The following is a 14,174-nucleotide window of genomic DNA, read 5'->3' as shown; positions in this document are numbered from 1 at the left end:
GATTTAATATATTTAAATGTAAATACTTTCAGGCCAACAAATATTATTTATATTATCTATTTCACCAGAACTGTATTCATGGCGATGTGGAGGGGCATTTAGACCTTCATGTTGGAAAATAAAATGTGCAGAAAGTACAATTGAATAATTAACTGAATCCAAATAAGGAAGACATTTAAGATGCATTGTGGTGTCCTGGGTGATGCATTGGGGCTGAAAGAACTCCTGATCTCAGTATTTATAAAATCTAAATAATCTTCACATTCCTGAAGAAATAAACAATATTATGATTATGATTAAAATACAAATATGTATTGGTTATCTATTTGTAAATATTTGTGTTTTATTGTACAATTAAATATAATATAATTTTATTGATTTATATTATAATTTTCCAAGCGGACTAATACCTTCATAATCTTCATCCTAGCCTTTATTATTTATTTTTGTAATTTATGTATTTACTTTATTGAGTTATGTACTTTCTTGTTGTATTGCAAGTAACGGACGCTTAGTTCTACTATGTTTCTTCTGGAACTTAAATGCAGCATGACTGATGACGTAGCAGAAGGAAGATAAACATGGCGTCCGGACAGCAGTGGGTGTTGGTGGAAATGGTGCAAGCATTTTATGAGGCAAGTTTCTCCTTTCTACAACTCTGTCTTTCAATCTGGCGTTTACAAGTACGTTTATCGTTTGTTGAGAAACTCCTTCATGTTTTTAATTTTGTCCGCGGCTGTTTATTGTAAACTTGTCAGTCCGGAAGTACCCGTGGTTCGGGAAAAGGCGTTTGATTCACTCTCGCAGCCAATCACCGGTCGTGTGTGAGCTGTAACGACCAGTCAGCGAGAAGAGGCGAAGCAACAAGGAAGCTGGCTGATCCTTGAAAATCCATACGCTTCGTCTATAGCTAGCCATAAAAGTATAAAAATTAAATTAAAACTGACAAACTGAAATATACTGTCCAATGCGATTATTTAATGTTGTGTCTTGAAATCGTGCTTTGTTGCCAGTAACGTTAGATTAACGAGTTCAAGTCGTGAACTTTTTAGGTATACATAAATAACTTCCATTGAAGGATGTTTGTGTTCTTTGAAATCTTTACAGTTGGTAACGTTGCTTTAAGAAGATGCCCTGTTTGATAGAACCACTTCTACAGCGTTAGACCATGCCAGCAGTGTCCTTTGCATTATGGAGCTACTGCAGAGAAACTCTGCTGATGGCCTGATGTCACCTTTTAGCAGACGCTGATTATATCCAGAGCTACAACCCCGTCTTTTTATAATATCTTCTGTCCGTGTCAATTCTGTGGTTTATTTATATATTTATGTATCTTAACAGTAACATATATAACAGTTATGACTTACTTTATAACTTTGAAAACAAAGTACTAAACCGCCTATTTAGTAGCCAGATTATTTAAGTAATGTTTGAGTTATGTATTATATGGTGTTTGGTTTAGTGGCAACATTGTATTGTATTCATAGAATACAACATATTAGACCTTCAGGGATGGAATGATTAGGTCCTAAACATTTTCTATCGTTGTCCCTGGTGCTTTCTCTCAGCATTACATCCTTTTATGGAGATGGAGACCGGCATTTAATGTCTGACATAAAATCTAGAAATTTGAGTCAGGATTTTTTTTTTTTTACGATCCTGACTAGCTAGAAGGTATCAGAGACACCCCAAACATTGCTTTATAAAAGACAAGTTATATGACTCTTCGTTTAAGATTAAAATAACAACCAATTAAAAATGTAAACTTATTAAGATCTCCACATTCTATAGGGGAATATAATAGAATAAGACAAGGCTGGACAATAAACCTGAAGGAATTACTGCTGAATGTGAATGCACTATGTATTCTTTTCAGTTAGTTGGATGTGTGGGGAGAAAAGCTGCTGATCTCTTAAGATCAAATGGCCCTAAAAGACAACTGGGACAAAAAAGTTCAATGTTGGTTTGGTCAACCTGATAAATTATTAGACAGACATTACCACAATTCAGAGATGGAATTGTATTTTTTTATTGCTGTGTTATAGTTACAAAATGGGCAGGACTAAACCTTCCTTCCTTCATAATCCTCCTGTCCCTGTGTCCCTCAGGCTCCTGCTTACCACCTGATTCTGGAGGGGATCCTCATCCTGTGGATCATCAGACTTCTCTTCTCTAAGACCTACAAACTTCATGAGACCTATAAACTGACAGAGAAGGTAAACTAAGCACAGTGCAGGGATAAACAAACAGCAGTAGTGTTTGTGCGTATGTGTCACCAAACAGCTGTCATGTGCTTCCATGTTGCAGGAAAAGGAGGACCTAATTGAGGAATGGCAGCCAGAGCCTCTCGTTCCTCCTGTTTCCAAAGACCATCCCTCCCTCAACTATGATGTTGTCACAGGGTAAAGCACACATGGCAGCGCCCATCCCCCTCGCTGCTTTTAATTATGGTCTGAAGCCGAGTGTCCAAGTGTTGTCCTCTATTTATCTTAATGGTTGGGAACAGAATTCAGATTGACCATTTGAGAGCTTTATGAAACCTCACTATTTAAATGAAGTTACACATTGAACAAGAACATTCAAAGCTCTTAAAATAAATATGGTCAATGTGTGCTATATATCTTCTTGTAGCTTTCCACACCTAATATTATTATACATATTGTCATTGATTTGACTGAGACATTTAGAATATTTCCATTTGATGAAATACTGTAGCAATGAAAACATGAACTCTTGGCTTTAAATATTTCCATAAGTGTAAACATTATTTAGCTTCAATAAAGATGTGGAACAACATCACAAGAAGATGATTTTAACAACTTTAAAGCTACTTAAGGGGGAAAAAGTGAATGTTGAGGGTGAAAGACTTTACAACCACAAACATATTTACGACCAAGATAGTCTCTATAAAGCACCGGAGCCAACAGCAGTCAGTACACACACCCCATCACTCAGTGTGTTTGGATGCAGACATGGGTCCAGATGGAGATTAAGAATTGTTCAACATTTAAAATAACACATTTAGTGGAGTGGCGGGACGAGGTAGTGTTCTAGTTGTATTGTCACTTTTTTGCTAACTAGAGCTGAATTAAGAAGAAGAAGAAGAAGAAGAAGAAGAAGAAGAAGAAGAAGAAGAAGAAGAAGAAGAAGAAGAAGAAGAAGAAGAAGAAGAAGAAGAAGAAGAAGAAGAAGAAGAAGAAGAAGAAGAAGAAGAAGAAGAAGAAGAAGAAGAAGAAGAAGAAGAAGAAGAAGAAGAAGAATAATTGTATTTATAAAGCGTCTTTCAAAGCTAAAAGCAATCTCAAGCCGCTAACATGCAGGACAACAACAACAAAACAACACCAACAGACATAAGACTTTACGGAAAGGCTGTTGTGAAGAGAAAGGTTTTTAGGCTCCTCTTGAAGGAGTCGGTGGCCTGTGGAGTCCTCAGGTGTTCTGGGAGGGAATTCCACAGGTGAGGAGCGGCTAAGCAGAAGGCCCGATCACCCATGGTGGAATTAATCAAAGGACATAGCTAAGAATAGTTTATCACAGATATATCAGTACCAGTATGCGTGTCAGATTAAATCAGAAACATCGTTTCCATTACACAATGTGCTCATCACTTTATTTCCCATGTGTAAAATGTCCTGCTCACTACATCTCTGCAGCTCCTCCTGTCCAAGTGTCCTTGGGAAAGATATTGAACCCCAAATTGCTCCAGAAGGTGTGTGAGTGTGTGTGAATGAGCGTTACATTAGATGACGAGCAGCTTGGCACAGCAGCAGTGTATGAACGTGCGTGAATGGGTAAATGTTGACATGTCGTGTAAAAGTTCTTTGAGTGGTCGGAAGACTAGAAAGCGCTACATAAATGCATGGCCATTTACCATATCTGCTGTTATCTGCCAGCTGTGTTTAAATTGTCCTGTTGTCATTGTGTGAATGGAAGCAAAGTGATACTTCAGATAATCGGAGACCTAAATTTCCCTCGGGATCAATAAATGATCTATCTACACCGTCACACATGCTACGCATCTGTGTTTGCTTTTCTTTCCAGCGTTAACTACACTAGTGTCCCTGCATGTTACAGCCAACTCACAACAGCTCGTATGTAATTGGACAAATACATCAAAGCAAACTAAATATCAATCAAACCAAATAATGTACCTTTGACAGATGACACTGTAATATATTACCCAACAAGTGTCTCAGGTTAATACCTTGTGAATGTGTGAGTGGAGAACCAGACTGAACACTGCGCTCACTGTGGAGGATCACAGTATGTAGTACTGAACACACTGGTCCTTATACAGTAACCAGATGCTGTTTCCTGCTCTGTACACTGTTGCAGTGCATTACACTTAGCTGAGCCGTTAAACACTGTTTTGTTTTCCATTACAGACCTCCAAGCCAAAAAATCATCATCAATGGAAAAGAGTGCATTAACTTTGCATCCTTTAACTTCCTGGGTCTCCTCGACAATGAGCGGGTTAAGGTCGGTATTTATTATTGAAGCCATTACTTTTATAAATCCTTCAGTTTGACATGCTGCCAGTGAGCTTCAGTGTATGATCTCCTCATTACAGCAAAAAGCTCTGGCATCACTGAAGAAATATGGTGTGGGCACTTGTGGACCAAGGGGCTTCTACGGAACCTTCGGTGAGTGAAAGATTCCTCTCTGCTTTTCATCTTCCATTAAAAGTCCACTATCTGATATCACAATCATTCAGTAGACTGTGGACAAACACTGAGTGTCTCTGAAGCTGTGTTGTGTAAAGAGGCGGAACCTGGGGACAGTAGAGCTGAGGTGAGATCAGCTGATGGAGACACCGCTCTGTCAACAAAACACATTCCAAACATAATGCTGCTTCAGTAGAGAATCTGTGCTGCACCGCTACAGTCCTACCATCCCCACTACACAAGCAGTCTGAAAACTCTACTAAGAAACACATTAGAAGATACATTTGTACTTCTTGTAGAAAAAAGGTATCTGGAGCTTCATCTTAAAGGTTTCTTGCTGTTTTCTTATAAATGAACACAATTGTGTTTTCCCCCCAAAATGTGTTGATGCAGTTCCTTCCTCCATAAAGCATTAGCCAATAAAAAAGAGAGTTTATAACCTGTGATGATTTGTAGGCAGAAATGTATCGGTCATCACCGACGTTGTGCATGAAAGAGAAACTCCACAGGGTGCCTTTAGGGCACTTCCACAGTGGTAATTCATCCATAAGTGGGATAAAAGTGTTATTTATTTAGACAACATTACAAAAGTCTTCTTTATATCCTCATTGAAGCAGGTGAGTTGTGCCTCAGTGTTCTCTGAATATGTTCTGTCATCGTACATGAACTCTGGTGTAACTTATCAGTTTCAACTACTGTCTTGTTTCTGTCCCCCAGATGTTCACCTGGAGCTGGAGAGTCGTCTGGCCAATTTCATGAAAACTGAAGAGGCCATCATTTATTCCTATGGCTTTGCAACCATTGCCAGTGCAATCCCTGCCTACTCCAAGAGGGGGGACATTATCTTTGTGTGAGTACGGTCTCTGCTTACACGTACTGAGCAATATTACACCAGGATTCAGTGATCAGACTAAAAAACACCCTATGTTTGCCTGTTGTTTTTTTATTGTAACCATTGTGCATATGACAAAAACAATGCTTGAAACGACAATTACTGTCAGGCCTCGCTCCCTGAAGGTTGAACACAGAGCATCACATGGAGCATCTGCAGCCTGCATATGTTGAGTGGCTTGTTGGATTTGTGTGTGATTTAGTTGTGTGTTGTGTGTTCAGGGATGAAGCAGCCTGCTTCTCCATCCAGAAGGGTCTTCAAGCGTCTCGCAGCTTTATCAAATACTTCAAACACAATGACATGGAGGATCTGGAGAGGATGCTGAAGGAGCAGGAGCTGGAGGACCAGAAGGTTGTTTGGTTTAAGAACATAATCGTTGGGTGTCACAATGTAACTTGTGCTCTCATGCTTATAAATAAAGCCCAGAGTGTTTGACCTGCAAATAGTGTTATTTAGTTTAATATTGTTATAATCCTGCTAACACTTAGAATGAATGTCATATATCCTACTGTCTTTCTTGTCAAAGTCTCATGTACTGACTTTGTTTCTGTTGCAGAATCCTCGTAAAGCTCGAGTGACCCGGAAGTTCATTGTCGTGGAGGGGCTGTACATCAACACCGCAGACATCTGCCCTCTGCCTGAGCTGGTACATACAAATGACTGGAGTTACTCTCCACAGTAACCTCTGTCTCCTTGATCCATTAACTGGCCAGGCGTATTATCCCTCAATGAGGCACACGCAAGAATCATTTCCCAGTATAAGATAAAAACAGTGGTCTAAAAGCAAGGAACTGAGGTTTCCACTGAGCAATGTGAAGGTTCCACCTTATAAACAGTTAAGACCTGCGACATCCTCATCTGGTCCACCGGGTGAAGCCCAGAGCTCCAAACGGTCCTTTCTGGAGTCATTTATGTCGATGTATGAACTGCTGCGTTGCTCACAAACGCAGAAAATGTATTTAACACGATCACTCCAGGGCTGTCTTATTTCTAGATGCACATTTATTGTGCTTGTGAAACCTCCAGGTGAAGCTGAAGTACAAGTACAAGGTGCGGATCTTTCTGGAGGAGAGCATGTCTTTTGGTGTGTTGGGAGATCACGGCCGAGGAGTCACAGAACACTTTGGGGTCAATGTGAGTACTTTCAACTTTAAATAAAGAAACACTGTGTATTGGCACCGGATTCAAATGTAACACTCTTTTCTTAGTTGGGAGCCCGGCTATAGTCATCAGTAGGTCAGTAGCTGCACTCAAAGCATAACAAATAAAACAATAGATTAATCTCAGTGTTCTTTTGCTATTTTAATTAATAACTTGTTTCTAATAAGGATGTATGTTATGTATGGATTATTATAGATAATAGATTTCATTTAAGAAACTTTTCCGTTCAACAAAAAAGAGATGACTAATGTGACATTGGGATCCAGAGTACACTTGAATCTGAAAACATTTTGAGCATATATGTGTCTCATGTGTGTGTTTACAATAACATGGTACCATTTCTGTAATCTGCAGATTGATGACATTGATCTGATCAGTGCCAACATGGAGAACGCTGTGGCTTCCATCGGAGGCTTCTGCTGCGGACGCTCCTTTGTCATTGACCACCAGGTAAATACAAAAAGATTTTATTCAAGTTGAATAAATGACGAGCGCCCACTTAATCATGAACTGGCTCACAGCTCAGACAAGGTAGGGAGACAACACAAAAAGGGGAGACGTAAAAACATGTAACAATTTATTAAATAAAGTTGTTTTTTTACAAAACGGATGAATGAGATGTGACGAATCAGTGATTGTTGTGAGTGAGACTCTGACTCTGAGACTCTGAGACTCTGACTCTGAGACTCTGAGACTCTGACTCTGAGACTCTGACTCTGAGACTCTGAGACTCTGACTCTGAGACTCTGACTCTGAGACTCTGACTCTGAGACTCTGAGACTCTGAGACTCTGAGACTCTGAGACTCTGACTCTGAGACTCTGACTCTGAGACTCTGAGACTCTGAGACTCTGAGACTCTGAGACTCTGACTCTGAGACTCTGAGACTCTGAGACTCTGAGACTCTGAGACTCTGACTCTGAGACTCTGACTCTGAGACTCTGAGACTCTGAGACTCTGAGACTCTGACTCTGACTCTGAGACTCTGACTCTGAGACTCTGAGACTCTGAGAACTCTGACTCTGAGACTCTGAGACTCTGAGACTCTGAGACTCTGACTCTCTGACTCTGAGACTCTGACTCTGAGACTCTGACTCTGAGACTCTGAGACTCTGACTCTGAGACTCTGAGACTCTGACTCTCTGACTCTGAGACTCTGAGACTCTGACTCTGAGACTCTGACTCTGAGACTCTGACTCTGAGACTCTGACTCTGAGATTCTGACTCTGAGACTCTGAGACTCTGACTCTGAGACTCTGACTCTGAGACTCTGACTCTGAGACTCTGAGCAATCGAGGTCAAAGTTGAAATTATTTGACCTTTGAGCGCAGACCTCGGCGGTAATTCCGAGCGGTGGGCCACGCCAAGGGTTGCTCCTGCCTAGTCGGGCGGCACCGCTCTCTCCTTAGGAGAACAACGGCACCGCCAGCGCAGTATGTTTCACCGCTGATCATGTGAAGGCAGCTTAAAGGCGTCTGCTCTCTATCACTGCTCCACATGCAGCTGACACGCTGGAAGATCCTGTCCTCAAATGGTACAATTCCACTGTGTCATCAGAAAGTCTGTTTTGACTCGTCATAGCAGGAAGAGCACAAGAGTAGCTACTAACATGAGTGATGGCTCCTTCCCTGCGTGTCTGTTCACTGTCAGTCTGTTGCAGTATAAACTATATGTGTTGCAGGGTTGTCTGATGACTTGTTTGTTAATTTGTTGCAGTCGGTTGTGGACAATCCAATCACAAGTTACAGCGAAGCATCTTAAAAATGTTGATGTTGGGTAGAACTTCTAAATGTATAATTGGTGCTGTGTCATATTGTGTGTAGGTTCCTCAAATGTTCCTTGGATGGCCTCTAGATTTGTGGTCTATTAGTTTTAATATGGTACAACAGTAAACTCGTCTTATTGAGGGAGTAGTCTCAGGCCTTTTTCAGAAGTATCTAAAAACAGATTTAATGAGGTGAGAAGAGTTTCCAGCAGACAACAAGCCCAGTTGTAAAGCCAGAGCGACAGGAATGTCTTCACAACAATGTTTATGTTCACTGACACAGATCTGTCCTCATGGACTGTAACTGGTGCTGCTGTCAAAGGTGCTTCTACTGAATATTAACTTCAAGAAAGTAAACATGTAATGCAGTCAGTTAGTTTTCTACTTTTAATTCAGCTCAATTTGTAGGTTATTGGGATTTTGTTTCAATATTAAAATATTCAATGGTTGATCATTGACAAACTGCTAACCCTAATGACTTGCCCTGTGATGCAGTAAAAAGTGAGGTATGTCTTGTGTCCTGCAGCGTCTGTCGGGCCAGGGCTACTGTTTCTCTGCCTCGCTGCCTCCCATGCTGGCTGCTGCTGCCATTGAGGCCCTCAACATCATGGAGGAGGATCCAGGTACTGTCTCCTCTCCTTTCAATAACTGTCGAGTTCTTTATTTTAGACAAGTATATGTTGAATGAGAAGCAGTTCCTCTTTCAGGTCTGTTCCCACTCATCCATCTATCTTCATCTGTTTTGCAGATATTTTCACTGTCCTGAGGGAAAAGTGCAAACATGTGTACAAGGCTTTACAGGGGTGAGTTTGTTCCTGTGGTTACATTCTGTCACTGTGGGTCAAAACCTCTTTATGTGTGGATTTATCCAAAGTTTAATTTGAACTGTTGCTGGGGGGGTTACCACCACCAGTGTTACCACTGAATATTGTGTTTTTGGTCTAATGCAATATGAATTTTACAGTGTTCCTGTTCAGAGGGCAACATATGGGAGTAGGGAAAGAAAATGCATACAATCAGCTACTGCACCTGATGTATCTGATGTTAACCAAAATCACAGCAAATGAAAAGATGCTGTAGAAGGTTCAGTAGCACAAGACAAAAGAGCAGCAGCCAGTTATTCTTCCTTAGTGTCCCTCAGTGGCCTCGTGCTTATTAGTCCTGACTGTTCGTGGCTCACAGCAGCTGAGCTGATGTCATTAGTCTTTAGCATGTTTCCTCACCTACAGGCTACTTCCTGTGTGATGAATACACAATTCCAGTTCCAAAAACGCTTTCTCATCAATCAATAGTCCAAGTTCAGCAGCAGAAAACTGCATCTTCCGCATACTTAAACAAAGCTTTTGCTCTTTGATCAAAAATGTATTTGTTTATAAGGAACGCATCCATTCGGAGCAGCTGGACGAACAATCAGCAAGTCACACTTTGTTCCGCTGATGCAGACTCTCTGTGGTCTGTTAGAAACAATATATTTTACAAACTGAATGAAGTCTCCATCAACCCCGAGATCAATGATGTGCAATAATGTGTTTGATCTTCGACGTTTGCGTCTTGCTTTCCCTAGTATGTCAGTGTTTATGTTATGTCATGATTTTTGTTTTCCTGATGACAGAACTCCTGGTCTGAAGTTAGTAGGAGTCCAGTTTGCCCCGGCTCTTCACTTACAGCTGGAGAGAAGTTCAGGCTCCAGAGTCGTGGACATGCAGCTGCTCCGCACCATTGTGGAATATGTAAGTCCTCTAAGCTGATCAAACCCACGCACAAGGATAGTTAAAGTTATTTTATTGTTATTTCTCGTCCGAAACCTCTATTTTTATTAACATTATTATTACTATTGTGAGAAACTGTTCAATTTCAGCTTTGTCACATTTTTATGGCATTAACTTATTATTGCTTATCCATGTTTTCCATATCAGTGTTTGGAGAGACGTGTGGCTCTGACCCTCGCTCGGTACCTGGAAAAAGAGGAGCGTTTCCTCCCCTCGCCCAGGTACGGCCCTCGTATGTGTGCCGAGTCTCCTCTTGTACTTTCTTACTTACAGTAGAACACTAATCACCAGCCCTGGATTACATATGATCTCCATTCTATCTATTATTTGACTTCTAAAAATACCAGTTTATCAGCATCCCATGTGCAGAGCCAAACTGAAAATGTATGTGTTTACTAACAAGTATTGTGTGTGTTGTTCTTCTTCCTCTGAGCCATAGAGCTCCATTGTTGTCAAACATCACAACTGTTGCTCTGGCTGACGTGTTCCTTTATTACCATGAACACACACACACACACACTCAATCCCACACACACGTCCTGCAGCCACAAATACTCACTGGAACATCAAATATGGATTAATCCGCCGCTGAAAATAGTCCCCAACAAATGTACTCCTCCTACAAAAACTACTTTTAAAGCTTTACGTCTTCAGTATGAACCACCGACACCACAGACAGAGTAGAGAAGTCAGAGAGTATTGAGAGACGGACAAACACATTCAGGGGATGTTGTTACAATAAGAACAATGGAGAATAACACAAGACTTGTGCTGTGTCTCAGTTCAGATACTTCCGTGTGTACACTTCCATGTAGTACGATGTGGGTACTTACTTTCGTAGTGCGTGAATTTCGACAGGGTACGACTGTTGTGCACTCAGCGTAAATGACAATCGTATCGATGCCGCGGTTAGCTAGCATCTGTCTTATTGTTCGTGGTACTAAATCATTACAGACTAACTGGACCAAAGAAACATACTGATGGCTTCTACCCGACAACAGTATACTGGCACTCAGTGAACATTTGTACAGCGCGGTGTTTACTGGAGCTCCCCTTCCGCTGCGTAGTCTGGATGGTGACCACTGAGGGGGAGAAGTGTCCAGCATTCCACATTCAACGTTTGACCGCTATGAGTACTCACTGTTCTACATTTTGCCATACGTCAGTGTAAACGCACTTATGCACTCAAAATAGCACGGAAGTACGGAAGAATGTGAAATGTCTTTAAGGGTGTGCGATTAACTCTTTTGTGTTTTTTGTGTAATTTAGATAAATGTATACAAAATGTATCTTTTTATTGAAATGAAAATGTTCTGTCTGTTCATTTTTTAAATGGATCCATTAATAACATTAGCCCTGACACTGACCGCTCCACCTGTGTGTCCTCAGCATCCGAGTGGTGGTCACCATCGAACAGACGGAGGAGGACATCCAGAAGGCTGTGTCTTGTATCCAGGAGGCAGCTTCAGCTGTCCTCAAGGGATGATGCAGCGTTAGTCTCTGCTGACTGCAGACATCAGCGGGACAGAGAGTACTGTGCAGGCCGTCACTGTGAGGGGTCACTCGGCCACAGACAGTGAGCCCTGCACACTCAACGTGTCATGAGGAACTTTACTGATGAATACACGTGCTATCTTTTAGCCTTGCTTTTGTTTGTCTCTTAATTCTGTGCTTCTCTTTGTTCTCATTCAAGGTCCGCTCATAATCATACTACATGTTGTATATTGTTATGAATGTAAGTGGGCCTTCAACAGGACGGTTTGCAGTTGACTTCCTGCTGTGAACAATAATGGCCCCCAGTCACGAATAAAACAACATTGACTGCATTGAGAATTAGACTTAATCTCCATGGAACAAATGACTTTTTTTCTTCTGTGCTGACCAAAGAGGAGACACTGTGCTCATTGTTTTATTTAATATGTTTGCAGTGGACTAGTACATGAACTGTACATGAGGGTTGCGATTGTATAAGCTACAAACACTGAGTTTTACAACTGGATTATTTGTTCTTTGTTTTTCAGTCCACGTTACTTTTCTTTTGTTAAATGTTGTTGCATTCTGACCATTTTTGCTTTAATTAAATGTAAATATATCTGATTTAAATTGAGTTGTGGTGTGTTTTTGTTTTTGTGGAATGACCATATATCTGTTTTGGGTTAAGACAATTTGAACATATAACAGCATTTTTAACTGATATTTCTACAACATGACCTGAGGTAAGAGTTCAAACTGTTAGTAACATTTGAGTAAAAATCTGATTAATCCCAAAAAGGTTTAAAAAAATAAATAAAAAATGCTTCATACATTGTGCACACACTGTCATAGAATGAACACGTACCGAAGAATGTGAACGGCGGCATTTATTAAGCACCTTCTTCTAAAGTGCTTTACTGTTTGCTTCTCATTCACACACTGAGACAGCTACTATGCACCGTGCTGGCCATGAAGCAGCAACCCTGTGATTAGTGGATGACCTCCACCTGCAGAGCCTCAGGCTGATGCACAACACTGTAATTATACAGACATAAAAAGTATTCATCTGATAAGTTTATTAAATTATGTGGTTAAAACAAAGACTCATTTTAAATGACAAGATAATATTCAAGTCAACAAGTTCACTCGGAGTCATTACCTCAGAGTAAAAACAACTTCCAGAAAGTGAGGATACTTTGGGGTATGAGAGGGAAAGCATTTCAAAAGAGTTTTGTGATAAGGGGACAATTCTCTATAAAAGGTGAACACTGTCATACTAAATATTCTGTACAATTTCAAATGTAATATAAATATATCAATAAGAACACCGTGTTCACTGACTTCACTGGAGATGGTGCCATGTAGGAGCATGAGCAGTAAACAGGAGATGTAAAGGCACCTACACCATGTAAACTGCATTGAATATGCATCCAGAGGAAGTCACTCCACCTCTGAAGCCACATGTGTTTTATGTGCCAACTGAGATCCACCACGCTTTAATTCCTGGCAGTGCCATTTAGGCCTTCATGTTGGGAAATTAAATTGAGCAGTTAACTAGATAAATAAAATATCACAAAGATCCAAATGATCAAAAGAACAGCAACCTAGAGACATGTATGGTCTCTGAGGTGGCTGGTGGTTTAAGGTCCCACATCTCTTCCATTGTAGGCTACACGGTTAAAACAAGCATTAATGTCTGTTGTAGTGGGTATGAAAGTATAGTAGTAAATATAATATAATTACCAAGACATTAGTTAAACATATTTAGCCTAATTCCTACACAGTCGCCTTCACTGGTAAGAAAGTCAGGAGAATGAGCTCATGTCGAGCTTGACCAGGCTCAGACACCGCTGGCTGTTTACCTTCGTCCTGTCTCTAGATGGGGCCCTCTACAAAAACCTTACCTCACGTTACCGTGTGCGTGTAAGTACGCGCGTGCGCCCGCTCCAGCTTTCCAAACTGGCTCCGTCTCCCCGCGAGGACAGAGGCCACTCTGGGATCCGCAGCTCTCTCGACGCTCTGGCGGACTGCACACGGGATGAACGCGGTTTGGTTTTCCTCTCTGAACTCGCATCTTTCCCGCTCCTTCATGTCTGATTCCTCCGCGACCTGGAAAGTGGGCTTTCTCTCCGGGCCCGGCTGCTGACTTGGAAAACCAGAAGAAGAAAAGGTCCAGCAGAAGAAGCCAGCTCCTAAAACTGGATGCAATTCTCTTCACACTTGTTTTTGATCTTTTCCTGCGCGCTAGTGAGTGAAACCTGGCGCTATGACCACCTTCATGGAGAGTTCGCTCTGGATGCTTTTCTTGTTTCCAACTCTGAGATGTTACGGTAAGTCTCTTTCATACTGCACGTTTCTTAAAGACAGAGAAGTGAACGCTGATATATGATAAAGTTAGCTTTCTCCACATTGTGCATCACCTTCACATTCAGCTGTGAAACTTGAAAATAC

The 14,174-nt window shown here is 41.1% G+C and overlaps 2 protein-coding genes across 2 annotated transcripts in view; both read left to right on the top strand.

The window, feature by feature from the left end:
- The first annotated feature begins 504 nt into the window (after positions 1-504).
- Positions 505-12,353, top strand: sptlc1 (serine palmitoyltransferase, long chain base subunit 1). Its single transcript, XM_029445353.1, has 15 exons — positions 505-635; positions 2,109-2,216; positions 2,308-2,402; positions 4,386-4,479; positions 4,571-4,643; positions 5,382-5,514; positions 5,778-5,907; positions 6,113-6,202; positions 6,583-6,690; positions 7,072-7,167; positions 9,008-9,104; positions 9,230-9,284; positions 10,094-10,211; positions 10,398-10,471; positions 11,640-12,353. Exons 1-15 carry the CDS (start codon positions 582-584, stop codon positions 11,734-11,736), a joined length of 1,422 nt encoding a protein of 473 aa, XP_029301213.1. The 5' UTR covers positions 505-581; the 3' UTR covers positions 11,737-12,353.
- A 1,478-nt stretch (positions 12,354-13,831) lies between these two features.
- The window catches only part of ror2 (receptor tyrosine kinase-like orphan receptor 2), a 44,457-nt gene continuing 44,114 nt past the window's right edge, over positions 13,832-14,174 (top strand). The window contains exon 1 of the mRNA XM_029444009.1: positions 13,832-14,053. Within this exon, the coding sequence (XP_029299869.1) occupies positions 13,990-14,053 (64 nt within the window). The 5' untranslated portion in view covers positions 13,832-13,989. The remainder of the gene's footprint in view (positions 14,054-14,174) is intronic.

The sequence above is a fragment of the Cottoperca gobio genome, chromosome 12 (genome assembly GCF_900634415.1).
Source record: "Cottoperca gobio chromosome 12, fCotGob3.1, whole genome shotgun sequence".
Taxonomy (NCBI): Eukaryota; Metazoa; Chordata; class Actinopteri; order Perciformes; family Bovichtidae; genus Cottoperca; species Cottoperca gobio.
This window is presented reverse-complemented; position numbering and strand designations above follow the sequence as displayed.